General features: G+C 39.7%; 1 protein-coding gene across 4 annotated transcripts in view; it reads left to right on the top strand.

Moving 5' to 3' along the window:
* The window catches only part of TRAK1 (trafficking kinesin protein 1), a gene marked incomplete at both ends in the record, with an annotated part of 108,161 nt that overhangs the window by 40,872 nt on the left and 39,892 nt on the right, over window positions 1-27,397 (top strand). For 3 of the 4 annotated variants that reach the window (XM_080339807.1, XM_080339806.1, XM_080339805.1), the window contains one exon: window positions 13,999-14,571. The exons of the other annotated variant lie outside the window; for it this stretch is intronic. In XM_080339807.1, the coding sequence (XP_080195933.1) occupies window positions 14,508-14,571 (64 nt within the window). Of the gene's footprint in view, window positions 1-13,998; window positions 14,572-27,397 lie in introns of those variants that run through there. 4 annotated transcript variants of the gene reach the window in all.

Raw genomic sequence — 27,397 nt, 5'->3', positions numbered from 1 at the left:
AACTTAGCTATGCAAGTAGAGAAGACTTCTGTGATTAATCCTCTAGTTGCTGATTTATTGAGTAATGTATGATTAAATGATTCTTCTGGTTTTTTTTCCCCTCTGTGATTTCAAATGAAGGTGCAATTTTGTTGCACTTCTACATGTGTTGCAGGTTAAAATAGTCTGCAGAGTGTCAAGCCAATCCCTTTTATGCTAGAACTATGGTAGTTAAGACTTGCGTAGCAGTGGATTTACATAGGTTGTAGTAGTAGATAGATGTAAGTGGGCACTGTGAAGCTCAAAAGAGATGAGTTACAGGGCTCAACACAAACCTTTGCAAAGGTGGCTTCTTTGCATTTTGAAGCACCTGCAGAATTCACTTTGTAAGGAGCAAGTTTGGTAAGAGCATTAAGAATATGGAGAACTGAGTTTCTGACTGCAATAGTTCTGAAGAAGGTGCCAGGTATTTTAGTAGATAGCTTATATATGCCCTTAACCTCATGCCAATCAGACAAAAACAGTGGGAAGGGGGAGAGGCTGATCTGTGGAACCAGTTCTACAACAACTCCTTGTTTTGTATCAGTCCATTAGTGTTATTATAATGGTGGCAGAAGCTGGCTTGAATAAATGTTTTGAAATGTCAGATTTCTAAAGTCTTCAGTAGCTGGATTAGTCCTGTGTCACAAATAAGGTTGTTTATGTGGGTGGCCTTTTGCAATAACCAGGGAGAAGATGTTTTGCTAATAGAGCAAGTGTCATAATTTAGCCCCAGTTCCCTCCAGCTGGCAGCTTGTTCACCCCTCCCCAGGTGGGATGGGGAGGAGAATTAGGAAACAAAAGGCAAAACTCATGGCTTGAGATAAGAACAGTTTAACGGAACAGCTAAGAAAAACTAACAGTAACATCATTGAAAGAACCTGCAAAAAAGCGATGGGCACACAGTGCAACCTGACCACGTGGCGGTCCCGCCACAGCAGCCCCTCTGCCCCGGAAAAGACAAGTGGGTTCCCAGCTGCAGCTCCTGCCCTGAACCGCAGCTCCTGCCCAAAATACAAAAGCACCAAGCTACGTGGTCCAGAGAAAACATCCAGACTGCTCTGCTCCCAGCAGACAGCAAGACTGTCTCCCTGGCCCACCCTTTTTGTAACTGAGCATGACCTGATGTGGTATCGAATACCCCCTTGTGCCACTTCTAGGTCAGCTATTCTGGCAGTGTAGATATTAACGCTATCTCTGCTGACCCAGCTCAGCAAGGATGGCAAAAATCTATGTGGCAGCATCCTGACTCTCCCAGATGAGAGGCTGATGGGCTGTGTCACTCACAATAGTGCACAACTGGGGATGGATACAAAATGAAGCAAGTACTTAAGCTAAAAGCTGAATAAAACAGTTTACAAGTGTAATGACTGCAACTTTACCACGTTGCTCTGATTGAAGATTTCATCTAATCAACTGGCTTGAATGAAAAAAAATTATGAGTGTAATTTCTGCCACAAAGTCTGTTTGCTGCTTTCATTGAGAAATAATTGCTTAAAGAAGAGGAACCAAGCAAGGCAAAATTCCATGAAGAGGTTTATTCCTTACTGCTTATATACAGACTCTTGTGTATAGATAGTAGTTTAAGCAAATTTCAAATGAGCCTGGAAATGGAGTTCTCTGACTTTACCTTTGTTCAGTTTTTGTGAACAAGTCATACAGTGCATCTGTACATGAGAGTGCAAGATCATAAAACTTTGACATGTTTGGAAATTATGACACTGATTATAAACATTGGTTTTTGGAGAAATTAACTATCAAAAGAAAAATATTATTTTAAGTAAGTTGGCAAAAAAGTCCCATGAACTGTACCATCATCACTTTGGAGAGTGTTTTCCAGGGTGTGGCTGCTTGCACAATGATTCATTTTCAGTGCTGCAATTAAGGCACTCCTTCTGTACCTGTTTAGTTTGTTTGGAAAACCTTGACGACGGGGTGAGCAAATACTGTAACTTGTATACAGGAAAGTGTTAGTATAAAAAATCCTTAGAAATCTATGTTATTTTCAAAACAGTATCCTTGTGGTCTAAGAATTCTATGATGTAGTTAAATGTAATAAGCAATAAAAATTCGTAATCTGTCGAAGTTTTCCTTAGCTGAAGGAAGAATTCTTTGATTTTGCTACAAAACAAGTATTTTAATCAGAATTAAAATACACTACAGATACAGATTGTTGCTTTACCTTCCTCAAGCTTCTTAGAGACACACAAAGGTAATTAGAATAAAATTAATATTGAAACTTGAGCTAGTGCAGAATATTTTTAGGTGTGGAATTAAGTATTTTGTTTATAGTTCCTCGTGTTGTAGCGTCTATGAGCTTTGAAACTAGAATGTAACAGGGAGGGAGGGATGGATGGATATGTTTTGGCTTTATTCAGGAAATGATAGCAGACTAAGAAATACTGGACAACATGAGGGATGTTTTGTGGATGTTTTAATGTATGTAAATATTGTGAATTATTAATATATGTAAATATGTCTTTTGTAAGGCTTCTTTTTGTATAGAGACAGAGCGAATCTGGAAGAGCAACATTGTATAACGTCCAACCACACCAGTTAAAGGGTAGCTGCTTAGGTTGGAAATAGCCTGAATGGTAACACAATAGTGACAGTTTTGCACTGTAACTCATTGTTTTGATGATGTTCAGGTGCTTACTGGGAACAACTGGAATTAGGGAATGGGAATACATCTGTCTTTCTGCTAGTTATAATGGTATTCCCACCCCTGCATCCGAGGGCAGTGGAGGTTGATTTTGGGAGGTGGTAATTGAGAGCAGCTTTTTTCCTTCTGCTGTAGGTTTTGAGCACATTTGTGGACAGTTACCATACTCAGTGACTCTTTAACCACTGTATTGATTGTCATCCATATCTCCAACTCTGTCTTGAGTCCTTTTGTAAGTTTTGAACAATATAGATGTCTGAATCTTTGAACCTCAGTACTGGATGACTTAAAAATATTTCAAGGCCCACAGAAGTCAGAAAGTGAGGTGTCCTAAATATACACATATATTTTTAAAGTGTGTATATGTACATATATAGTAAATATACATAGTATATCTGTATCAATGTAGAAATGGATTTGTGGTTATCCTTTATGAAACTTTAAACTATTATGACCAAATTTTAAATCTCTACTTGAAATGAAAATAAAACCTCAAATGCAGTTTTTGGTTAAGTCTTATAAAGTGCCCTGGAGTTGATTAGAAAATGTGGCTGCCTTAAGCCTAGCAAGTAAACTGATTATGAAAATAAATGCTTGTTAAACTGTACTATCATCCTTATTTGTTCCCACTTTAAAATAGCACTAGGAAAGGGATAAAGCTCATTTGGCAAAAAGGTTGTATAAAAACCTCTAATTGATTTGCAACCCCAAACCAAAATTTTAAGCTGTGCTCAGGAAACAATGCTCTAATTTTTCATGGACTTTCTCTCTATGAGAACTGTCCTTCCAAAGGATTTATTTGCTATGTAAAATGTTGTTTGTATATGAATTATGGTACATTATTTTTGTGTTAGGCACATGGACTTAGATGTTCACATATACCCATTCTGGATTTTATAATTTGTTCTCATGATTGATCTAGTATTCTCCTTTTCTATGAAAAAGGCACGTTAATAGGAAACTTATGATACTGCATACCTATTTGGCTGTGATTTTTAGGTTTTTTAATAATACATTTATATTTAATCAGAGAGGCTTTGTGGTTGTTTGGATAGATTCGGGTGTCTCCAAAGACCATTATCTCTGAAAGAATCTAAATCACTTGTAGTGACAGGATTCTCTAGTTTGAGTTCATGTGTGTTTGCGTTTGCTCCCAGGAGAGAATCAGTGAGAAATAATATTCCAGGAGCGATTCAGCATGTGAGGTCACTGGCAGCTGCATTGCTGTCCTTTGATGTGCTAAACTGATGGAGTTTTCTGAAGAGCTGATGGGTGTTTTGAACGTTGTATTATCAAGCTTTTAAAGCATACAGATGCATTTTCATTTAGTTAAAAAGTATAAAAGTTATAAAAGTGTGCTCATGCATACTTGTTTTGCTGTAACTGAACAGGTACTGTTTCAGAGGACAGAGAGGGCTGGGTTTCTTTTCTACCATGGGGAGCATATCACAAGGGAACACTTGAATATAGGAAAACAGTCAATCATATTTGAGTGAAACAAGAAGTTATCTTATTTGGATTGCAAATTGAAAAAATCTAAATGGCCACTGTCTTAATGGGCATCTCCATTTCAGTTCTTTTTTTTTTTTTGATTGCTTCTTTAGGTCTCCTTGGGGTGGTACATCCATCTTTAATAGAGCATAATGACATATTAGACCCTACTGTCAAGGATACATGGAGCACAACTGTTGTCAAAAGTAACTTGATATTCACAAAATGCCATCTGTTTTTGTGTTCTGCTATTTCTTCTTAATGTATGAAAGTGAGCACTGAACATGTACTAGAAGTGAATCACAAGTGTGGATGGATGAAGCGAGAGCTTCAATGCAGAGGAGGGAAGTCACTGTGGTTTGGAAAGGTTTTCAGTAAAATGAAGTCTATTCTGCAGCTTGTGTACAATGACAAACTATAAATTAAAGTAGTTTGATTACTGAGTTCCAGAGTAGAAAGACTCGCCATATAAAATTCTATAGAGGGCAAGTATTTATGCTACACTCATGTTTTGGATGCCTGAGCACTGTACAGCAGTGACGTGCACTTAAATACTGACTCTTTCCTCGTTCTTGAGTCTACTGAACTTGCTCTGCTTCATCTTCTAACTGTGTATGGTGGTTACAACTGAGTCAAGATGTGACCTATTAAAAGCAAAAAGCAACAAGGTTTTTGAGGGGTGTGAATGTGTGTGTGCATATGGTGATTTCAGTAATTACTGAAAAGCCATGGTTCTCTGAGAACATTTGTTCTCTGTCAGTAAAGCAAATTTACAAACTATTTTTTCTTAGTTGTCACATGTTATGTTTTTGCTTACTGTTCTTGTAGACTTATATAAATGTTGTGTAAGTTGTAATACAAGATAAATCAAGGATAATAGTTCTACAGATCCATAAGCTGAGCTAAAATCACCTCTCCAATTCCACCTTCAGATTTCTTAAATTTGTGATGCCTAGATGATATTTTAGTCTTTACAACTGCAAAGTGTTGATTTCTGAAAAAAACTTTGATTCTTGCTTTCTTGGTATTTTGCAGTAATAAGGACTGTTCTTCTATCGTTATTATTAGAACCTTGGGTACCTCTGTGCTTTTTTTCACCATGGAAGGTAGACTTCAAGTAAGAATGTCTCTCAGACACTGCAACCTTATCATGCTGAGGCTAGTAATGTTCTGCCATTTCCAGCAAGGTTTTATACTACCTGAACTCCTTATAATAGAATGGCAGATGTGCATTTTAAGATACCACAGCAGGAGTGGTGGTCTTGACTAGTGTAAGTTGAGTTGAGTTCTCTGCAATGGGGAAGAAAACTGTACCAAGAGAATGTTTGGATCCTTTGTGTTAAATCTCCTTCCACAACCTACATCAAAACTTTTAGGCAAAATACTGATTGCAGTTGGCTATTTTGTTCCTATGGGACTCCTTTTATACAACTCATTCGTTTTGAGTGAAATTCAGATGACTTGACAACAAGGGTTATGCTTGGAATTTTAAAATCTAGCTTTTGACTTCTAACAGCATTTTGTTAAGCTTCATAAGGCTTGCACACTGAATGTTGTCATTGTAACTGTTCTGTATGAACATGTGAGGTTGGAAATCTGAGCAATTAAGCAAGAAGGGCATTTCATTTCTGAATGACTTATGCAAAATACCCTTGCAGTTTCTGGACTACATGCTGAGATTGATGTTGATTTATAACCTACTAGTGGAAATGTGATGAGTTGCCCTCTGTGTTGATCCATACAAAGGATAAGAATCCACAGTGTTGCTTAGCTATACTGCTGTGGCTTGTTGGAGCAGATTTTTCTGCCTTCCTGTAGCTTTTTGTTTTTGAAATCCTCAGTCCAGTCCCCAAACACAAAGGCTGGCAGTCACAGAATCCTGCAGGGCAGCATCACTCAAGCATGGACATAAGGCTATTTAGCCCTACATTTGAATTAATTTTCATAGATGTTAGTATAATAGAAGCATCTATATTTACATATCCAAGCATTTTAAATTATTGGCAACTTGGGTGGGGAGGCAGTACTTAAGCTATAATCTAGGATAGGTGATGCAGAGAATTAGTTTTTGAAATTTAGTTTGCAATTGGGAAACAGTCTTCATGTTTGGATGAAGATACCTTTTGGGAGGAAATTAATAGCTTATTAGGGCTGCAGCTGTTCTTTTACATTCTGAAACTCCAAAGCATGTCTCTGTCATTATTTTCTTCATAGAATTCAGACTGGAGACTAATCCCTGCCAAATTAACAAAATAAAACTGATATAACCCTCAAGCATAATCAATTAAATCAAATGCCATCTCACCGGTCTTATTCAACTCTTGAGGCAGAGTGCCTTTTGAGCCAGTCTAAAATGTGGTGATACAGCACAGTGACATTCCATTTTCCTGCCTCCAGATTAGGGAGCATCAAGCACCCTTTTAGCTGGTTGCTAAGGAGAGGTCTATATAAGAGCCAGGCCTAGAGCACAGTGCTCTGAGTGCAGCTACCAGAGACAGTGAACAAAGAGACTCTTCTTTGTAGAAGAGTCTGGGTTCTGCCTTGAGAGCTGTGGGGGACAGGGACAGGCTCATCTGGGGACTCCTGGGAAACGCTCTGAGAAACTTGAGGGTGTCTGCTGCTGCCACGTAAGTTATATGGGTCTGAGGAAGCTCCAGTGGCTTCTGAGAAGCTGTCAGCTGCCCTTAATCCAAGGGTGCTTGGAACCTTCATTGCTGCAGATCAGGGATGATCAAACACCTTTTTAGCTGGTGCTTGGGAGACCTTATGTAATAGCCAGGTCTGGAGCACAGCTTCCGGAGGTAGCCAACAGATGTGACAGTTTGTGTGGAAGGGTGCAAAGAATGGGTCCTCACCCGAGTTCAGAACAGCCTAAACCTTCAGATGTGGTGGTGATGTGCCACAGGGTGCATTCCCTAGGTTTTGGAGCACCTGATCCTGACAGGCTGGAGACTTTAACCCACACAGAGCCTCAGATGGAGAATGCAGCCCTGCAAGTCCTCGGCTGCCAGAAGTGGCCACAGCCTCTCCCCAAGGTAAGGAGAGATGGCTTTCTTTTATACAGGAGGTGTGCTGCTGTTGAAGAGCTGTCACCATGTGGAGAAGTCAGGAGAGGAAGTCAGCAAGCTACACAGTATCAGGGAGGATGAGAGACAGGATCTGGAAGGAGTGGCTGAGACACCAGAAGGGTGTGCTCTCATTCAGAGGGACCTTGACAGCCTGGACAGATGAGTCAAGAAAAGCCTTGAGTAATTCAACAGAGGGAAGTGCAAAGTCCTGCATCTGGGGAGGAATAACCCCTTGCACCAGTACATGCTGGGGTCTGACTGGCTGGAAGGCAGCATTGCAGAAGAGGACCTGGGGGGTCCTGGTAGACACCAAGTTGAACGTGAGCCAGCAATTTGCTGCTGCAAATGGTATCCTGGGCTGCATTAGAAGGTGTGTTGCCAGCAGATCAAGGGAGGAGATACTTCCCCTCTGCTCAGCACTGGTATGGCCACACCTGGAGTGCTGGGTCTAGTTCTGGGCTCACCGTTTCCATATTCCTTCAGTGTAGTGCAACTTGGATTCATTTACTTTCCAGGGAGATGCAATCATGACTGTCAGTGGGTTTTTTCCTTCCTCGTTTAAAAAATAGGTCACAACCATGCTACTGTAATATTTTTATCTATCCAATTAAGCATGATGTTAAGCTCAACTGCATTTTACAAATGTTTTCACTGTCTCCAGGAAAAATATAACCACAAAAAAAATAGAGATTGTTGCTTACATTATTTCCAGTTGGTGAACAGTTTACAAAATCTGACTCTTCCAAGCTTTAATCTTCTTCATGATGGATAGGGGTATATTTTCTCAAATGTCCAGCTCTTTGCTATCATGGTCTCATTTACAGTATTTAAGTATGCCCAGTGATACCTTAATTAAACCACACAGCTGGTTTTGCAGGCAGGTTGCTGAAGACCCCATCAATTTTGATTTTATACAAATGCAAGTATAGTACTCTCCAGTAATAATTTGGGAGAAGGGAGAAATAATCCTTTCACATGGAAAATAGGGTTTTGTCCTTAAGTAATTTAATTTCATCTGTCTGCTGCTGTCTCTCATTAAATCATTTTGTTTCAGTGGGAAAACAGGCTCTTCTCTGCATTAGAAGAGTCTTTTGTCTGTATCAGGTGAGGTCGGAGTGCCCATGTCATGTTCAGAAGGGACCAGCTCTGTCCCATCTGTAGGAAGTATCTGCACCATTTGAAGCCTTGGATGGTAATCCCATTTTGACCATGGAAGGTCAATCAAATCTGAGGCACCCATTTTTTCTAAATGCCAGTTCTGAAAGCTGCTGATACAATGCTTTCACCAGTCTGGTTTTACTATTTTCTGGTTAGGCAAGCCACAATGACTTCTTGCTAAGCAAAACACTGCACTGGAAGAGACCTTTGTCATAACTTGCAGACTTTTTCGCTCTTACTAAATGTGTAGTCACAGGATGAGTTCTGTTCAGTGTTCTTTTAGAAGTGAGACACCAGTAACTCTTCAGTACATGAGATCCCAGTTTAGAAATAAAACTATGACAGCCTGTCCTTGAAAATAAGTTGGGCTTTTTAAAATGCTTGTTTTCCGTTTTAATGCTCTAATAACTTCCTTTTTTTTAAGTCAGTTTAAAAAAATGCCAGTTTGCAAAGTAAGTGGCAACACCTGACTGTTAACAATATGCATTGCATAGTGGTGGACTGTACAGCACAGCTGCTACTCTGATAAAGAGGACTCCAGACAATATTAATGGGACGGGCAACTTCATCCTGAGTGGCGATGACTGTAGAAAATAATGAAAGGATATGGTGTTTAATTTTCTGAACATCCTGATGTGATGCTGTAGCCAAGAGAACAAATGTGTCCCATAGTTAATCCAATGGGAGGTAACACACCATTGCAGCTGCAATGGAAATACTCTATCCAGCTCAGGTGTTCAAAGGATTCTCCTGGAATTGGAAAAGGTTTGAGAAAAAAGGTCAGAATGACTAAGCATGGGAACACATGATTTATAGTGACATACTATGTAATGACATTCTTTGAATACTTTTTTTTGCCAGCAGAGATGACTTGCTGCTGCTTGGCACTCTAGCAACGTGGTTCACTGCATTCTTGTATGTGCTGCTACGACTTTCTTGAGAGGCCATTCTTATAAATGGGGAACATGAAATTATCTTTATCAGAAATTCTCTTCAAACAAGGGAAAGGGTTTGTGTGAGTTTTGTAACCTGGTTAGTTTTGACAAGACCAGCTTAGTGTTAACCTACGGTGTGAATTTATTGCAGCAGAAGCGAAGGAGGAGAGGGCTCCTGAGCTTTTCAAGCCAACTTTTCTGCCTAACAAAACCCCTTTTTAACTGTGTACTTAAGGAGCGCTCAGTCTCGCTAATGATTGTTGGCTGCCGGAAGCCTTTTATTAGTCTGTATATTTTGCCCTGTGGAGAACAAATTAAAGTCTGTTTATTTTAAAACTAAACATAGAAAAATAGAACAAAATCCAGCAGCTGGAAGGGAATGCCAAATGAATGTGAATTGTTGTATTTAGGTTTGGAATAGGAAGAAATAAGTCCTCGATAGTCACAGATCTATTACCTGAAATCTTTCTTAAATTCAAATTTAATATGAACTTTCAGGCAAGTAACACAGTAGCCCAGTCAAATGCAGTGTTATAATATGGAGAGTTGAATATACAGGGGTTTAATGTTTGTAGAAGCAGTCTACCAGAAAAATGTACTGTTCTGGTAAGTTTTACATAAGAAGAATACAATATATAGCTGTAGAGATGAAAAGTAGAGCTTCAGAGGTTGAAAGATGGTGCTACAGGTATGCAGCTGCTTTCTTGTCCCAGTCAGACATTCGTGTCCAACTTGACAACCCTTCCAGCCCTCACGTTGTAGAGCTACAATGTCTCATGTAATTGAAGGGATGATTGAGTGTGGATACCTGGATATATAGTATTTTGTCTGTCTCCATGCTGGGAAGATCATACACTTGTCCCATCTTTCCAAGTTTTCTGAGGAGTTCTGAAATCATTTGACCACACAAGTGATTTTCTCCACAGAAAGTTAATGCCTTTCTGGTTTACACCAGTATATTTCCAGTCACCTCTGTAGAAAAATATCAATAAAACAAACAAAAAGCCTCAAACACCTGCCTTGAACTGTTTTTATCCTGTCTTATTGAAAGGGAGTGAGCGGGTGGTTGTGTGCAAGGGGGAGGACAGTAAAAAGAAAGTTCTAGCATGTTGAAGATTGCCTTAGTTTTAGATGTCAGGAAATAAAGAGGAAAGAGTTCCTACAGCAACTTAAGCTTGTAGCCAATGTTCATTCTTTATATTTTAAATGCTTCTTTAATAGCATTACTAGACTGAAATTACCTTTTGGACAAAAAAAATGCAAGTGGAACAAATAGCTTATATACGGAGCAATTGAGTTAATGTTGCCATAGGAACCTTTATATTTCTCTAACAGTATTTTAACAGGGTAGCCTTAATTGCATTTAATAGCATGTGCAGTTTTTGCCTTGTGTGTATGAATAACTGAAATTCTGCAAGACTGAGCTAGGGCTGGAGTGCCTTGTCACATCCTCTGGTTAAAGACAGAACAGTGTGAGGGCAGAGTGGTTACACTGGGCAAAAAAGCTCGCAGTATTAAATATATATATATATTTTTTTATATATATATTTTTTTTTTTAAAAGATAATTGTACGATCCTTTCATATCCAAAGGCTTTTAGTGGCTTTTATATAAATCCGTTGTGATTTATTAACCTGAAGTTGATCTACACTTATCGTAATGCTTTCACATCAATATTGAGCATACTAAAAATCTGATCAGCAGAATGAAGTAAAAAATTATGTGATCCCTATAAAAATGAAAGTAACTTCTGTTTTTTAGACCCTTGTTACCTCAGTGTGTGTCTTTATTTCAGGAGGACTAAGGTTAGCTTGATGCAGAAGCAATGGCTGGGGCAGCCTCTCTCTCATCTGTGGGGAAACACAAATGTTTTTATGTCATTCGTATAAGGCTAGAAGCTAATAGGACATGAAGAATTTCCTGGCCTGTAGTGGGGGCAGAAGCAGAAGACAACAGCCTTCATTCTGGCAGCCCAAGCTCAGGTGCAAACTATTTGTTCAGTTCTTGTTGGCTTTGCATTTTTATGTCCTAGAACTGGGTCGGGGAAAATGCCTGTAAATGTGGTGGTTTCTTGATTAAGGCTGCGCTTCCTTCCTTTGAGTTAGCCTGCCAAGAACGGCAGTGCTTCTGGCCTAGAAGACGTTAACTGTATTTACTTGGGTATTACATGAACTGAGTTGTCCATCAGCAATAACTGAAGTACAGACATTGGATCTTCTCCCCTGAAGAGTGACTGATTGCCACCCCTGCGGGAGAGCTGCAGGCCTTGGCCCTAGGTGCTAAGGCTGGCTTGGGACAGGGTCATAAGAGTAAAGTTAAACAAACCCAGTGGTTTAGACACATGGACTGCAGTTTGCTGCCCAGCCAGGAGCATCTAATAGGGACAAGAGGGAACTGTATTTGAGGAAGAGTTCTAGCACTTTACACATCTGAATTTTTAAGGTTCACCGTGCTATTAAACCATGAGTCTTTGTTCCTACTGTCTAGGAAGTTAAAAATAAGTATTTTGTATAATGAAAGAAGTTCAAAGAATCTCAGTCTATGACAGTTAAACAAATTAAATAAATGGGTAGAGGCCCTTGAAGTACAAAATCACAGAATAGCAGAGTGATTGAGGTTGGAAGGGACCTCTGCAAGTCATCTGGTCCAACCTCCCTGCTCAAGCAGGATCCCCTAGATCGGGCTGTGTCAGTGCTCAGTCACCCTCACATTAAAAAAAAATACTCAGGGTGAAGCTCCCATATTTTAGTTCGAGCCTGTCTCCATCCTCTTTGAAGTGTGTAAGTGGTTATATCCATTGATAAGATCCACATGAGCCTTTTCTCCTCCAGGCTGAACAGTCCCAGCTCTCTTAGCTTTTCCTTGTAGGAGGGGTGCTCTGGTCTCTGTATCTTTGTGGCCCATCTCTGGACTCTTTTCAGTAGCTCCATCTCTTACACTGAGGAGCTCAGAACTGGACACAGTATCCCATGTGTGGCCTCATCAGTGCAGAGTAGAGGGAAACCCTGTACATATTGCCAAATATCTTACTATAACATAGGATAAGCGCAGTGATTTGATTTTATTTTTTTTCTTCAGACGTAAAAACATGTTATTTTTCCAGTGAAATAATGTACTTGCAGACAAAGCTGTATTTGAGTTTGTCCCTGGTCTGGAACTTTGGAGATGAGTGAATAACATGGCTGATTTGCCTCTGACAAACATGTTGCAGATGCATAAACAGATTTATTAATCTGTGCTTCATCTGTTGACGTATAAAAGGGATGTGCCTATTCCCAAGCTTGAAATTACTGCAGTGATAGTTTTTTATACCAGTAAAGCTGAAATACTAATGTGGTCATAAAACCGATGTATCTTCCTCTGCATAGCTTGACCATTTCTTACCTGTTTATGTTATAGTAAAGCGAAGTGGTACTAGTCAGGGAATAGAGTAAGTGGTAACAACTTAGAAAAGACATGAGTGAGAGTGATCTTCATAGAAATCTGCAATATCATGAGCAATTGGAAAAGAGAGATTAATTGCATGTTCTGATTTCCAGAGCTGGAACTGTCGAATTAAGTTAGTAAAAGTGAATTGCAAAGCAAAAGGTGAGGGTTTCTTATCACAAACAGTAGCTGAGTGGAATTCCTTGCAAGAGTATGTTGAAGGTGCTAAAAATGTATATAAGCTCATGAATAGACAGGATAAATCCTTCAAGAATTACTAGAAGTGGACACTGCATTGGTTTCAGGCTGTCTCTGAAGCTCAAAAAAATTGGAAGTTGTGAGGGCAGTTGAGGGAAGTATTGGCTGGGTCTTCATCTTTACCTACTCGTGGCTGTTCTTGCAGATGGAGACTTCAGCTAGACAGACACCCCCTTGGTCAGACGCCGTGTGGCCTCCTAACTTGTGTTATTAACATATATTGCAACTTAATCTGTCCCAGTGTTTTCACCGGTGTTCACAAAGAAATACAGTTTCCTAAAAGTGGAGGAGAAAGGGGTGAAGAATATGTGGTGGTTATGAACAAAATTGATGTCAATCAATCCCTTTGGGAACTGTACCTGCACAGATTCAGACATGCTTTTTGAATTGCTGTGCTGGATGATGTGGATGATTTGATGCCATCTGTTTCCTCAGACACATTCTCCTCTAATAGCTTAAACATGATTTTATTGGGTGCTGCAAAAGTAAAGTCTGTTCTTTCCTTTCCAAAATGGTGAGCATGAGCATTAAGCTATTCTGTGTGAAGACCTTGAACATTTTTAGGAATGATGAAAGTTTGCCCTAACCCCTAGGTTTTTGCCAGTGGTCCATGAAGAAGGCAAAAAGCAGAAGCAGATTAGCTTTACTGCAAGGGGAAATGTACTGCTGCCCTGATCTTTCTGATTTGTTCATTTTTTGTTTGCCGCTTTTGCAGTCACAGGATGCATAAATGATTCTATTATATCAGCCTGGGATAATGTAACAAAGCAGTACTGTAGTTTCATCTTCCATGGGGGGAAGGCAGGCTTTTATCAAACCATGTGGAGGAGAGTAGTAATGGACTAGATTTTCATTATTAATGTACTGCATGTATCCAGTGCATTGCAATGGCATGATGCTGTTGTTCTGTGAGCAGTCACCAGAGAGTCGTATTGTCCTTCTGAGCAATGATTTTTGTTCCCAGTATGGAGGGGTACTTCTAGTCTGCACAGCCAGAAACAGCAAAATGCATTTTCTTCCTCTCTGCATCTCTTCTGGAGCCAGCTCGTCGCCATAGCAACGTGTTAGCCTGAGAGAGATGTGGAGACCAGGGAGGAAAGGAAGGAGTCAGAAACAGCCAGACGGTGGTGTGTGTCCCCCACGTCAGCACATCAGCCTTTTGATAGGATGATTTTGTTAACACCCATCCAAGACTCCTGTGCAGAGCTTCTTTATTAGAGCAGCCACCAGGGCATCTGCTGCTCTCTTCTGCATCCTTTTCCTATTTTTTTTTTTTAATTCTATATATATTTCTTCTTTTCCTCAACACACCCTTCACACTCCCCTTTTTTTTTTCAGTTGCAGCCTCCTTGAAGATGTGTAGCTCATTTTCAGCTTTCTGTAAGCTTCCTTGTGATACGGTATTTTGCAAAGGCAGGAAGGCATGGCTGCGTTTCACATGACCTTAGCAGCGAAGTGAAATCTCATCTATGTTGCTGAAGGATACTGACTATGCAGAAATTTATTGAAGCAGATTATTATGAACTGGACTGGTATTATGAAGAATGCACAGATGGTAAATATTTATTTCTAGTCTCTTGTTGCAGAATTTGGAGCTTGTGGGACTGTGGACCGTCGTTATTCAATGGTTTTAAAAATGTGGTACCTTGAAAAAGGCAGCACCCTGGTGTCACGGAAATGCCCGCATCTCTGTTGCACCTCAGCCTCTCTTGTGAGCTTGCTACAAGAGACTGCTGTAGAGCTTTCTCTTTTCCAGAGGGAGTGGCAGAGGAGCCTATGCACTATATGAGCAATATTCGGGCTGAGGGAGAAATGCTTGAAATGCTAAATGTATGTGTAATAATTCAGCTGAATTTAAATACACTTACTGTAGGATTCTGTGTTGGTTTGAGTTTAAGCCTTTGTGTTTTTTGTGCATTACCAATATGCTGTAGTGTGAATATATCTATTGTGTTAGTAGACAGTACGTGTTTTCTCTCTGGTTATTTGTCTGTGAAAGACACTTAAAGCTGTAGCTTCTTAAGTGAGCAGGTTAACTTTTTGAATTGGAGACATTACAAACTCTGACAAGCACTGTCTTCTGGGCCTCTTACGATTTTTCTAGTACTTGCTTGGGCAATTAATTCTTTATCAGAGCACTTGAGGAGGGATAGGGAATGGCTGAAACTGTACTCTCAGCAGAGTAGCAAAATCAAGATTCCTCATTGATGGGACTCACTGGTAACCTGTAAAACAAAATGCAGCCTTTGGGCAAGCAGTAGTTGTATATGGATTTTATTCTGGTTGGAGAGCTTGGCTTAAATGAGGCAGGTCCAAGATCACAGTGAAGGAGTAAGGAGTGTAGGCCCAGGGGATCTTGTACATATGTAGTACACAAAGGTATTTAATAGTGCTTTGATAACAATATCAGAGGGAATGTGAAGAGTAAAGATATGTGTGACAAAATTTGAATTGGTTCTTATGGCTTTTTGAGTAGCACATCTCTATTTATTTGTTTCTCTGTACTAGATTTTTGGAACAGAATACAATTTTAGAAGGTTGCTAAACTTGAATTTATGTTTAATTGATTATTCCAGTCCAGGTGTTCAAAGAGGAAAGGTGCATATTTATTTGAAAGATCTGACCACTTAAGTTGGGCTGAATCCATTATGTAACCTTTATCCTCTAGGTTTAACCCTAGTAAATACTGTAGCATCTGATTAATCCACGTGATGTAACAGGCTGAGTTGGCCTGGTTTTAGAAGCTTAAAAAATAGAACAGTTACACTGTCATTAAAAGCTGTAGCTGATTTTATTTTTTTCCCAGGTTAAATACAGGTATCCTTCTTTTTATTGGTGTTTTTGTGGTGGTGGGTTTTTTTTGTGTTTTTGTTTTTAAGGTCCTTTGTCTTTCTGGTCAAAGTGTCATTATGCACAAGTGTGGCATTGCCTGAATGTCTGAGCTAAGAGCTCATCTCCTTCTCGGTGTTGTCTGAAGGTGTGTACGGCACTGGAGAAGCCATGAGAGCTCCATGGTAATGGAATAAGCAGCAGGTGTTGGGCAAGCATGTAAATACCTTGTGGGATCAGATGAGTGGTTGGTCTGATTCTGGGCTTACAAGTTTTCTTGTGAGTGCTGAGCCCCTGCCCAGCGCACTTCTTCCCCGAGCTGAGATCTACAGAGCATCAGAATTTGTGCCTGCTGGCTTCTCAAAGTATTTGGAGAATTCTCCCCTAAGAGAGAGCAGGGTTTAATGTCTGATAAGGGGAAAAAACATCTCCAATAGGTAAGACATAATGCTTTTTTTAATTTAAAAAATATTTAAATACTACTTTTTACATGATGGAAGGATAGTGCTCTCAGTCCTGTCTCAGCCTCTCAGGTGAATGGTAGTCTTGAAAAGTTTAATGGAACTTTATGGGGCATAGTTCTCTTTTTCTTCTCCTAGTTGAAGTGTGGTAGAAAGGAGGATTTGAGAGGTGCGGTGGAAGGCACAGTCTTCAGTCTTTGATACTGGCATATTAATTTGGATTTAAAATAGTATTGACATTTCCTGTGATAGAGGAAGGTATTCTGATTGTAGTGGGAGACAAAAGGCATCTTTGAAATATAGCGGAAAATGAGCTTTTTGAAAAACCTAGAACAGATGGCGTATTATAAGAGATGCCTGTCTCCTGCTTGATGTTTCATTTTTTTACCATGGATTTGTCAATACCAGAGTCATTTGCCTGAGATGCTTTTTATATACAGTAGAGAGTGACAGGCAATTGCAGCTCAGCTGACCTGTTTTGAATATCTATTTTAAGACGAGATGAAGCGTAGTTAAAGAGCTTATTTCTCTGCTGTACATGGGCTCTCTGGAACTCAGATGTACAGGTGTGTTCAATTGAGAATCCTACTCAGTTCACCCTTTTTGGTAAATATGACATTGGAAGAGAGTCAGTGATACATTGAAACTAATAGAACACCTCATAAGATATTATCTGACATAGTTAGTTTTCTGATTAAATTGTTCATACATTCTTTGTCAAAGCTGCAGGGACTCGAGAGTTCCGTTTGAAAAGTAATTCCATTTTAAGTAATTATTTCAGCAGCGTTCTTCCTCTTCAAGGGAAAAAGCACTCCAAAATTACACCAGGATATAAGGTTTTATTGCTGTTATTTAACTTAAAGAAGTGACTCTAATTTTTACCTCAGATTTAATGTACATTTGTGTGGACCCACATTGTAATGATGTCTTCAACTTGCATTTGGTCATGGTATTTTTTTAATACCTTGCGAAAGGAGATGAACAAATGCTCAAAACTTACAGTTTACATATCTTTACAAAGACTTTCTAGGATTGGAATAATGAATTAATCCCTTTACATAAGGTCCTTTACAGAGTTTATTTTGGCAAGAGTAGATGGAATTAAACAATAAAACGTCACACTCCGTCTGAAGACTGAATCACTGGTGTTAACTAACATTGCAATAAACTGAAACTTCTATGAATAAGAACTATTACAGTGTGCTTTTTAGATATATTCTATTAATAAAATATACTTGAAAATGTGAGTGACAGTTGTCACCTTATTTGGTGTTAATGAAATATATTGTGTAGGTGGAATGGGGAGAGGGCAAGAGCTGGGTGTGTGCTTGGGTAGGTGTGTGCTTAGGTAGGTACATTTTTGTATAGCAGTCATTGACAGAACCAATGATAAAAGAGGTAAATATGAAACTTCTGTAGACTCTTAATTGTGAAAGATAACATTATAAAAGTCTAGGTTCATCTGGGTGGCTTTTTAGAGGAAAAACAAACATTCTTAACGAAACACATGGAATACAGCTCAGGTGCAAAAAAGTAATGCAGAAACACCCACAAACTCCTAAACAGCTAAATAAAGAGGTAAGTATCATAAAATCATGGAATGGTTTGGGTTGAGGACCTTGAAGACCATCTGGTTCCAACTTCCTTGCCATGGGCAGGGACACCTTCTACTAGACCAGGCTGGTCAAGTAGATACCCACAGAAATCTTTGTGTAGCCTTCTCCCTCTGCCTCTTTCTTAGGCCAATATGTTTCATCCTCTCAATGAGCAATGCTTTCTAGAGAAATCTAGGTTGACTTCGGATCAAATTACTTTTTTTGTGTTTTCTTCCATTGCTCATTTATTTCTAACTGAACAATGCATTAACGCCTGAGAGTTCATTGCCTACAATCCCAGATGACTTTGTGTTTGTGCAGTTAGCTTTTTCCCCCTCCTTTTGTTGGCCATGAGTTTTGGTAGTTTCTTGTGGAGAAAATAGTGTCCATTCCTTTTTTCCTCTGTAAATGACACTGTGTGCCATGTTTGCCACATGTGCCAAAGCTTCGAAGCACTTTTACTTTTGCCTGAGCAACTTCATCTCACTCTCTAGGTCATTCTGGCACCTCCTATCCTGCTTTTGTTCTTCTAGAACTTTCAATTGCTACCTGTATTTTTCCTTTTGTTCACATTGAAATGTCTTGATCTGTTGTTCTGTTTGCAGTTTGAAGCTCAGTCTCCTGTTTGTTTTCCAGTCTACTGAAACCGTTATCAGCAAGATCTCCAACTTTCTTTTTACCTGAAAATAATTAAAAAGGCTAATGCCTGTTCTCCTTGACCTCTCAGCACCTTCAAACATGATTACTTATCTTTGCCTTGCTTGTATTAGTGCTTCTTTGCAGATATGAGACTGTGTCCTGGGTATCTGTTGCTGTTGTTCACTCCTTTCAGGTAGCTTTAAAGAATATTTCATATTCCCTGCAGCAGCTCTTTGAAAGTTCTTGGTTATCCATGTTTCTTCTCTGTGCCACTTAGTTACAGGTAACCTTGCAAACACACATCTGCCAGCTCTGTGCATGGTACAGTCAACCTTTTTACCTAAAATATGCTTCCCTTGATATCTTCTCCCTTACAGTAGGAGCTTGACTGATGGTTGACCATTTATGATGAGTCATTGTGTCCCTCATACACCAGCCTGTTTTGTCTCCATCCCTGTGGACAGAGCAACCCTGGTGTTACTCTGGATGCCGAGTGGATGCTGACTGTGGGTGCGCCATCTAAATCTGTGAGACTCTTACGAATGCTTCTGTCGTGCCCTCTCTGAAACAGCCCTTGCTCTATAGGCATGCAGCTAAAATTCTCATTCAGGTGGTTCTTGGTCTCCTCCTATGTCTTGTATCTCTATACTTGATAAATATAGTTGAACTTTGCTTATATTAAAATGATCATTATTATTTTCCTAGTTTTGTTCTTTTTGCCTTGTCACTTTTTTTTCTTTATTCCTCTATTGACACTCTATTCTTTATCCAGTGAGACCTAAGCTACTTCTACTTGTATGTTGTCTTTACTTGACTTATTTTTCAGTATACAAGTCTCTTTTGTCCTATTCTGCTCAGCCGCTGAATTTCCAAATAAGTGCTTTCCCAGTTCATCCCATTTCGTTCACTTTCTGCAAAAGTAACATGTTGTCCATTTGGTTGAGTTCACAGAAAATAATTTAGTTGGGCTTTTGAAAGAGTGGGAAACATGCAAAACTTGTAAACATTTGAAAAAGCCAACTTGGACTGTATATCTTACTAGAAAGTACATGTTCAATGACCAATTTATCCCTTCTCCTTGAAAAGCCCACCCCAAAACACCCACATTTCTTAATGAACATAGTTTTAAATGTGGGTGCTGCTATTTCAGCCTCTGTTTATAGGACTTGTTAGCTTACAGAGAATCTCTTTGTTCTAAATGCAGTATTGTTGTTAGTTAACTGTAGTTGAAATTAACGTGTTTAATTGTGCAAAAGTCTAGATACTTTTATTGATAAGAGAAGGTTAAAATGATATGAATGCATTGGATGGAGTTCCTTGGAAATAATGAATTAAGATAAGAGGGTTTATTTGTATTGTGTCCAGCCTCTCCCTTCTGCAGACTGGCTCCTGGTCTGTGTGTTTCCTGCTTGCTCGCAAGGTGACTGAAGTCGGTCTGTACCTGGCTGCAGGCGTCACTTAAGGAATGTGCTTCTTTGTGCTTTCAACATTGCAGCTCACTTAGCAAGCTTCCTGAAAGGAGCTAAATGTCTTTAGCCACTAATTCAGAGCAATGATTGCAGCAAATACGCCAAATTTGCTTTGCAGTGGCAACCCGTAAAACTGAATGTTCTTTCATGGTATGTTCTTCAAGTCCCCGAGTATGTGTTCACAGGAAATATTATAAATCTCCTTTGAATATTTCCTGATTAAAATGTATATTTTTAGATCCATATACAGTTTAAGGTTGTTGGTTTTTTTTTTCCATTGCTGCTTATTGTTTGGCATCTGCTGGAAACCTGGCTCTTAATCTTCAATGAGTAAATATTCCTGCACTAGTAAAAGGGCTTAATGCAGAATAACACTAAAAATGAGTTGATAGTGTGAGGGTGTGGTACACATTCCTTCTCCGCCCAATATGAATTTCTGTCAGCATTTATGATATGCTGATATCAGTATAGTCATTGCAACACGTATTTCACTCACCTTGAGCCCTCCTGTGTGGTATGAGGTGACATGGGTCACAGTTCAGAAGTGAGCTTGTGGGAATATTCATTAACTCTCCTTATAGTGTCATGTTTTCAGTGTGTTGCCCACTGCCCTACTCTCCTTTATAAGCTACTTGGTTAACTACAGGTGAACGCTTGTCAGCAACGTTAAAATCAACAATGTTGTCGGGGGTGGACTTTTCTGTCCTAAGCTTTAAAAGGTGCTTCTGGCATTCTGTTAAAGATGTCTGAATCTTATTATTTTGGTTACTTGCTGAATTTCCATTCTCTAGCTATTACCAAAATGTGGTAGATGGACAAGTGGGTACTTAAGATTCCTACCATCTGAGGGTTGTGTTTTTAGTGGTTGTGTTTTTGCTTGTTTGCGTGTGTGTTTTTGGTTGGTTTGTTGGTTTGTTTGTTTGTAAGAGTTTTGATTCACTGTTACAAGGGAGTAGGGAAGGTGCAGAAAAGCTCTAAGGAATCAGAAACTAGACATAGTTACATTACTATTAAAATTATATATTTTAATGTCATGATTTGGGAGCAAGGGACAATCCTCAATCCTACTTTTTTCCCCAAGTTCTTGAGGTTGCTGCTGAATATTGCAGTAGATTTTGGCAGTCAAAAGTCAAGTTGTTAAGTTTGAGGAGCAAATTCTTTATTCAGAAATGAATGTTCGTTCCTCAGCAAGCACCTATGTGTATTTCACATTCTTTGGCTATTGTTTATATAAACATTGTTACCCTGTTTGTATATAAATATCAAGAGTTCAAAACTTAAACCAGAAGAATTCATCATGATTGTATAAAATTAGTTCCTTCCCATCTCATACTGCCTCATTCTTTCACAGCACTAGGGAAGCAGTAATAGAGAAATTGTTCTTACATGACCCTAACTGTTATGTTGTGCTGGCTGGTGATGTTTGTTGTTCTCTGTCCCTGGCAGTTATGTCCCCTCAAAGGGTGACAAGCTGCCTCTGCCATGTAGTGTCCCCACTTTGCCTTCAGCTCCTTTGTCCTGTGACACAGACAGGAATGCTTTCTGCAAGCAGCAAAGGGCACTACGTTGCCATTGAAAGTGTGGGAGGCAACCTGGCAAACATTAGGTATCTATAGCTGCAGAAAGCTAAATAAGAAAGTTAACCTGCCCTGTGTGTGTAGTCAAGTTTAGCAAACAGAGCCCGTTGGAAATAAAGAGGTCTGAGCACAAAGAGTTTAGTTTGTTGTTGAACAGAGAAGAGATACCTATATGTCCTTGGAAAGGCACTCGGGTGCCATATGTGGGCTTGAGGTATTCCATCTCACACAGCTGACAGGAGAGTAAAGATGATTGTAGAAAACAAGGTGTTTGACAGCTGTTGCGGTATGTCATCTAAATGCTTCATAAAAGCTCTTTTTTTTGTTTGTTTGGTTTTTGTTTTGTTTTGTGAAAACAATTTAAAAAAAGCCCCAAACACCCACTCCCTTCCCCCCAGCCCACTTCTCCACACAGTGGTTTTAGCATGTGGGGGATGCTGCAGTCAGACCACACCATGCTGCACAGCACCTGCAGCTTTGGAGATCTCCCCCTCTGTGCGGGATGGGTGTGTGTGGGCTCAGGCTGCTCACTGCTCCTGTGAAATCTGTTCCGTGCAGCATTAGGCAACCCGAGAGGTGATTTAACTCCGCAAAGGTGCACACCCTTCTCCAGACGTGACAGCCAGAGGCTGGGTCAGACTTCCGTGTCACTGAGACGCTTGTGGGAAGCTACCACTTCACTAGAGGAGCTCAGGCAGAGGAGAGAGAACCTTGACGTGAGGAGTGCCGGGGAGGGGGCTTTCAGCCCACTCACTTTGTCTGATATATGCTACTGGAGCTGTTGAGCAAAACTGGCTACCCTCAGAGATGGTATGAGGAACAACATAGATCTTCTAGTAATTATTAGACAGATGGTCTCTTCCCTCCTCCACCCCATCTGTACCACACAAAGCTGTTGTGCTAAGGACAAATTCTCAGTTGCTTGGGAGCTCCCTGGCTGAGCATGTGAGTGAGGAAAGATGGTATCCGGCTTTGTGGAGACCTTGCTTTGCTCTCCCCAAAAATACAGCTTCCGAGGGAATGACTTCCCGTCTCCTGTGAGACTAAGGCGGCGTATTGTGTCTATCTGGAATAACTTCGGCAATGTCAGGAAACGAAGAGGAAAGCTTTGAGTATGACTATGAAGAGGAGAATAAGAGAGAATGCACTTGTAACAGGCAGAGCCTTGACATCTTGGAAGAAGGTATTTTTCACCTTTTGTTTTTAAACCTCTATGGTAGTAGGATATGGTAACATGTAAGTGATTTGAATGATTTGTGTGGATTTAAATTACAAAATTTTACAAGTCTTTACTGTGTAGCCAGAATATTCAGATTCAATATGAAGAAAATACTCTTATATGAATAGAATTAATCTTAATTTATGTACACTTCTTCAAATAAGAAATACATGATCAACAGATACAGACTATTCAATAACTATTTTTTTAATAATGAAACTGGATTTGGGAAATTATCTTTCCTTGGACACGTAGTGTGGTTTTTATATGTACAACTGGTATGTGTATGATGAGACTCTGCATGTGTGGTTGTCATTCCCAACAGGTACTTCTAAAAATGAGGAAAAGAACAGGGCAACAATTTTGTACTCATTCAGGAACTTGAAAACACATAGATTGAAATAATCCAGGTTGTGGCTCTTGTGACTTAACCTTTCAACAAAACAAACTACTCAAAAATCTTGTAATGTTTTGTTGAAATAGTGAACATCAGCAGTATTGCAGACAACTGGCCTGTTAGGATGGGAATGTGGATGTATGTACATTGAAAATCCCCTTGTGCACCTTCTGTATGGAGCATGTGCCCATCCAAGGGCTGATTCCCGCCATTCTGGCAATTTTTTCAGGGTTTCAGGTACCAAAAGCTTAACACACCATCTGTTATTTCATGTGCTGTGAATTTCACTCCAAAAAAAATTGTTTTGTTGTAGAGAACTAGTCCTTCCGAATATACTAACAAAGCTGGTGTGAGGATGCTTTGGAAGATTGTTAGCACAGCAAACGTGACCTGCTGTGAACTTACACCCTTATTCACTTCTTGGGAAAGAGGTCTTGTGTCCAAAGCCTCAGTGGATATGACATGCTCTTTGAACCCTGTTGCATAGGGCTTTCCTGTAAAGATTTCCTCAAAATCAAATATTCCACCTAGATTTCATTTATACTCAGTCAATAAACTATCCATCTCTCCTATTGTGCATCTCTGAAGGAAGCTGAAATAACTTTTCTGTTTGTGCAAATAGAAAGGTACTGGAGAGAATACTGGGAAAAGGAAAATTTAAAACTGGGCATTGGGGTGGGGAGGAGACTTATTGAGAGAGGCCAACTGACATGTTTGATTCTTGGGTTTTTTTGTGTTTTTTGTTTGATTGCTTGTTTTTTGTTTTGTTTGTTTGTTTTAGTATTTAAATGGTTGCTGATACATACATCATGCTGTTCTTATTCTTCCTGCTGACTTTACCTTTCATGCAGTTCTAAGTATCATCTGAAGTTGTTCTTGTTGATTTTGAGATAAAATACTGAGTTGTATGTGGGATAAATTTGGCCTTGTCTTTCTACAGTACCTTCCTCTCAAAAGCTCTAAATGGATTTTAAATGCCTTTTAAAGAAGTCTTCTCTCCTCCACCTATACATTGAAGTCACCTAAACACTCAGTGTAGCAGTGAAAAAGATGCATAAAATGATATATGCTATTTCTGTGTATCTTTGCACGTGGGCACACTTACAAATGACAGTATTTCTCTTGGGGATGAGTCAATCCATTCTATAAGTAAAGCAGATGGAAACACCAGCATGTAGCCTTTTCATGCTGAACAAAAGAAACATTTTAGCTTTATCTGGCTATAAATTTGGTATCAGAAGTGGAAACTCTTGAGAATATGCTCCACTTTAACCATTTATAGTTATTGAAAATAAGAGGGTAGAAAGTGTGTAATTAAGACTCCTTAGCTGTTTGGCCTGTTCCATGAACAGAACCTGTACTCGCTACTTGTCTATTATTTCCGTGGTCATTTTAATGTAGTAAGGTTTTTCCCTGTCCCGACAGTAAGATCCTAGAGCCTACCTCACAACTAGCGTTACACTCGGCGGTATTATGGAATCAGTTCTCTTGATGAGGATGGGAAGCACCTTTGTAAAGGTGCAGGCAGAATGATCCTGGAGTCAATGGTTTGCTTTGGAGTTGTGAATTTGCCTGACAGCAACATGTTTACTCTTCATCTGATGAGCTGGTCTTTGAGCTGACCAGTGAAACTTTGTGCAGGGAAATCTGTTCATAGAGTCTACTCAGATTTTGTTAGTTAAAGAAACCTGAGCTGTGGAAGGACAGCCTCTCAGTTTTCTTTGGTTAGTGAATTGTTTGGTCAGCTATTGTAATTCTGAAACTGGGCTGTGTTTTGATTCTTGCTTTTGCAGGTAGGACAGGAAAATACTAGTACCTGTTTAGGACCTGTGGTGGCAGCTGTCCCTTACTATTTCAGTTTACTAGTGTAACAGTTAGATTAAAAAGTCTCCCTTAACTGAAGCAATGAGGAAATGCAAGCTAAGAATCTAGCTTAAGTTTTGGGGTTTTTTTTAAAAAAATAGTCTTGTGGTCACTGTTAAAATCTCAAGTTCAGGCACTCTAGGGATCTGACTTATAGAGAATGAAAACCACCTGGTTTATCTTACAAAGTCATTGACTAGAACGGAGGCTGTACAGGGCTCTGGAATCTTCAAACACTAAAGCAAAGAAAATGGAGACTAGTACAGCCAATTGCTCTCAGAGTTGAATGGGAAAAGATCCCGTATTTAAGAGAGGGATACTGCTGATAATGCATGATTTATAACAGGCTTATTAACTTCATTTTAACATTTTTGAAAGATTTACTGTCCAGATCCTGGTTTAAACCCTACACCCATTTATTAGTTGCATGGACTGCAGTACAGACATTTCTTGACAAGAAATGGATGGAGGAAAATGTCAAGACAGTAATTCGATGGCTAGTCTTTGAAAATCCTATAATGAAAGTTTTACTTCTAACAGAAGAGCTATGCTGAGCTGTGTAAGTAAATGGTGTATGCATTATGATGATGGTAAGTTGTGAGGCCCAAACATGGAGACAATAATAATGTAAAGCCTTTGGTTGTCTCGAGCTGTTTTTCCTTATCTCTTTAGTTTTGCTTTGTGTCTCTTTTCCAAGTTGCCACATTTGATCTGTGTTTATGTTAATAGAAGTGATCAGTGTGTGACATTCTTGCTGAAATTTCCTTTAACTCCATTCTTCATTCAGCACAAGAAAAGTTGTTGCAGTTCATGCTCTGCTTAGAGAACGTACTTTGAAATGGCTGCCAACCTGAGTGTTTGGGCATTAAACTTCAGAGAGGAAATAACAATAGAGTTTTATCCCAAACCTGAAATCAAGTAATAACAGGTTTTTATGTGAGGCTATAATATTGGATTTACTATGCTATTTGAATACTGTATGAGATACATGGCAGTAAACAAACACTCTTCAAACCATAGCTTAAATAGCAAGACAAAAATCACTTCTTCTAGGAGAATCAGTAACTGCACCTTAATATTAAAAGATTAATTTGCAAACTACACCATTGAAATCACCACAAGCTGGGCTGTAACATTTTAAAAAAATGTATTGGCACCGTTTATTGAACTTACGGTAGTTATTTTTCACCAGGCTAAGATGTACTTGCTGACTGCGTACCCCTCACAACAGGATGTTCTTGCAGACTCCCCCGTGGAGCTCGCCCACAGTGTGACGGGGCAGTCACGCAGCAGTTGGTGCTGTGACCACTCCATGTCCCTCTGAGCAGGGTCACAGCCACCCACTGGCCTCCCCATCTGCATCCTGCAGGGGAGTGGTGGGGGAGGCTGGAGGAACTGCTGGCCTGTTATGTTGAAATTTGGACTTCTAGCAAGTCAAGCCTCAGAAGTACATTTTTCAGGCTTTAAAGTTTTTAAGCTCTGTAGATGAACATGTTCTCTCAGGGTCATCTCAGATGTGACAGCCTGGAGCCTCTGCCTCAGTTTAGACAGGGCTGCCAAAAACTCCCCTTTATACCATATTTACCTTTAAGCATGTGAAATCTTCCTAGTCTGGGTCAGTAACAGGGCTGACAGCACATTTGAGGTATGATTTTCCAGAGTTTATCTGAAAAGGAATCTAGGTAGTACAGTACAATTTCAGAACTCCTCACGTGCTTGGCTCAAGTTGCTGCAGCACTTGCGGTAACCAGTGCCAGATCATAACTGTCGGTGGCTAAAAATCAGAGCTTTGGTTCTAGAGCAAGTGCTTTCTCTTTGGAGTACAAAAATAGCCTTTCAGACATGAAACCAAGGTGAGCTGAGGAGTCCTAGTCTGCCAGCATCTCTGCTTATGTTTTCCAAGCGGTACTGGTCAGTCAGCGTCACTGTGTCTGTTCTGCATGTCTCAATAGGCAGCATTTAGGATGCAATGAACTTGGGTTATGTCTCTGTGTTCAGAGAGAGCTCTCACTAGAGGGGAGACAGAAGCAATTTGTGAGGCAGGGCTTCTCATGACTGATCAAGAATATAGTAGGCCCTGACATAGTTAAAGGCTTTGGGTAGGGAACTGTTAGGAAAAAAGCAGTGAGTTTATTCCCTGCTGCCACCTTCCCAACAAGAAGCATCAGTATTAAAATTGCAAGAGATCTGTGTTGTGTGAACAGTGTTCTCTTATACTGAAGTACTTTCTGAGGAAACAAATTTTGGTAATAAGGAACTTCCCATGCATTAGGTCCTTCCCTGTTAAACTCTATAATTATACCAGCGAGTGTTATCTGCTCCAAAAGTGAAA

This window comes from Nesoenas mayeri, assembly GCF_963082525.1.
Source record: "Nesoenas mayeri genome assembly, chromosome: 2".
NCBI lineage: Eukaryota > Metazoa > Chordata > Aves > Columbiformes > Columbidae > Nesoenas > Nesoenas mayeri.
This window is presented reverse-complemented; position numbering and strand designations above follow the sequence as displayed.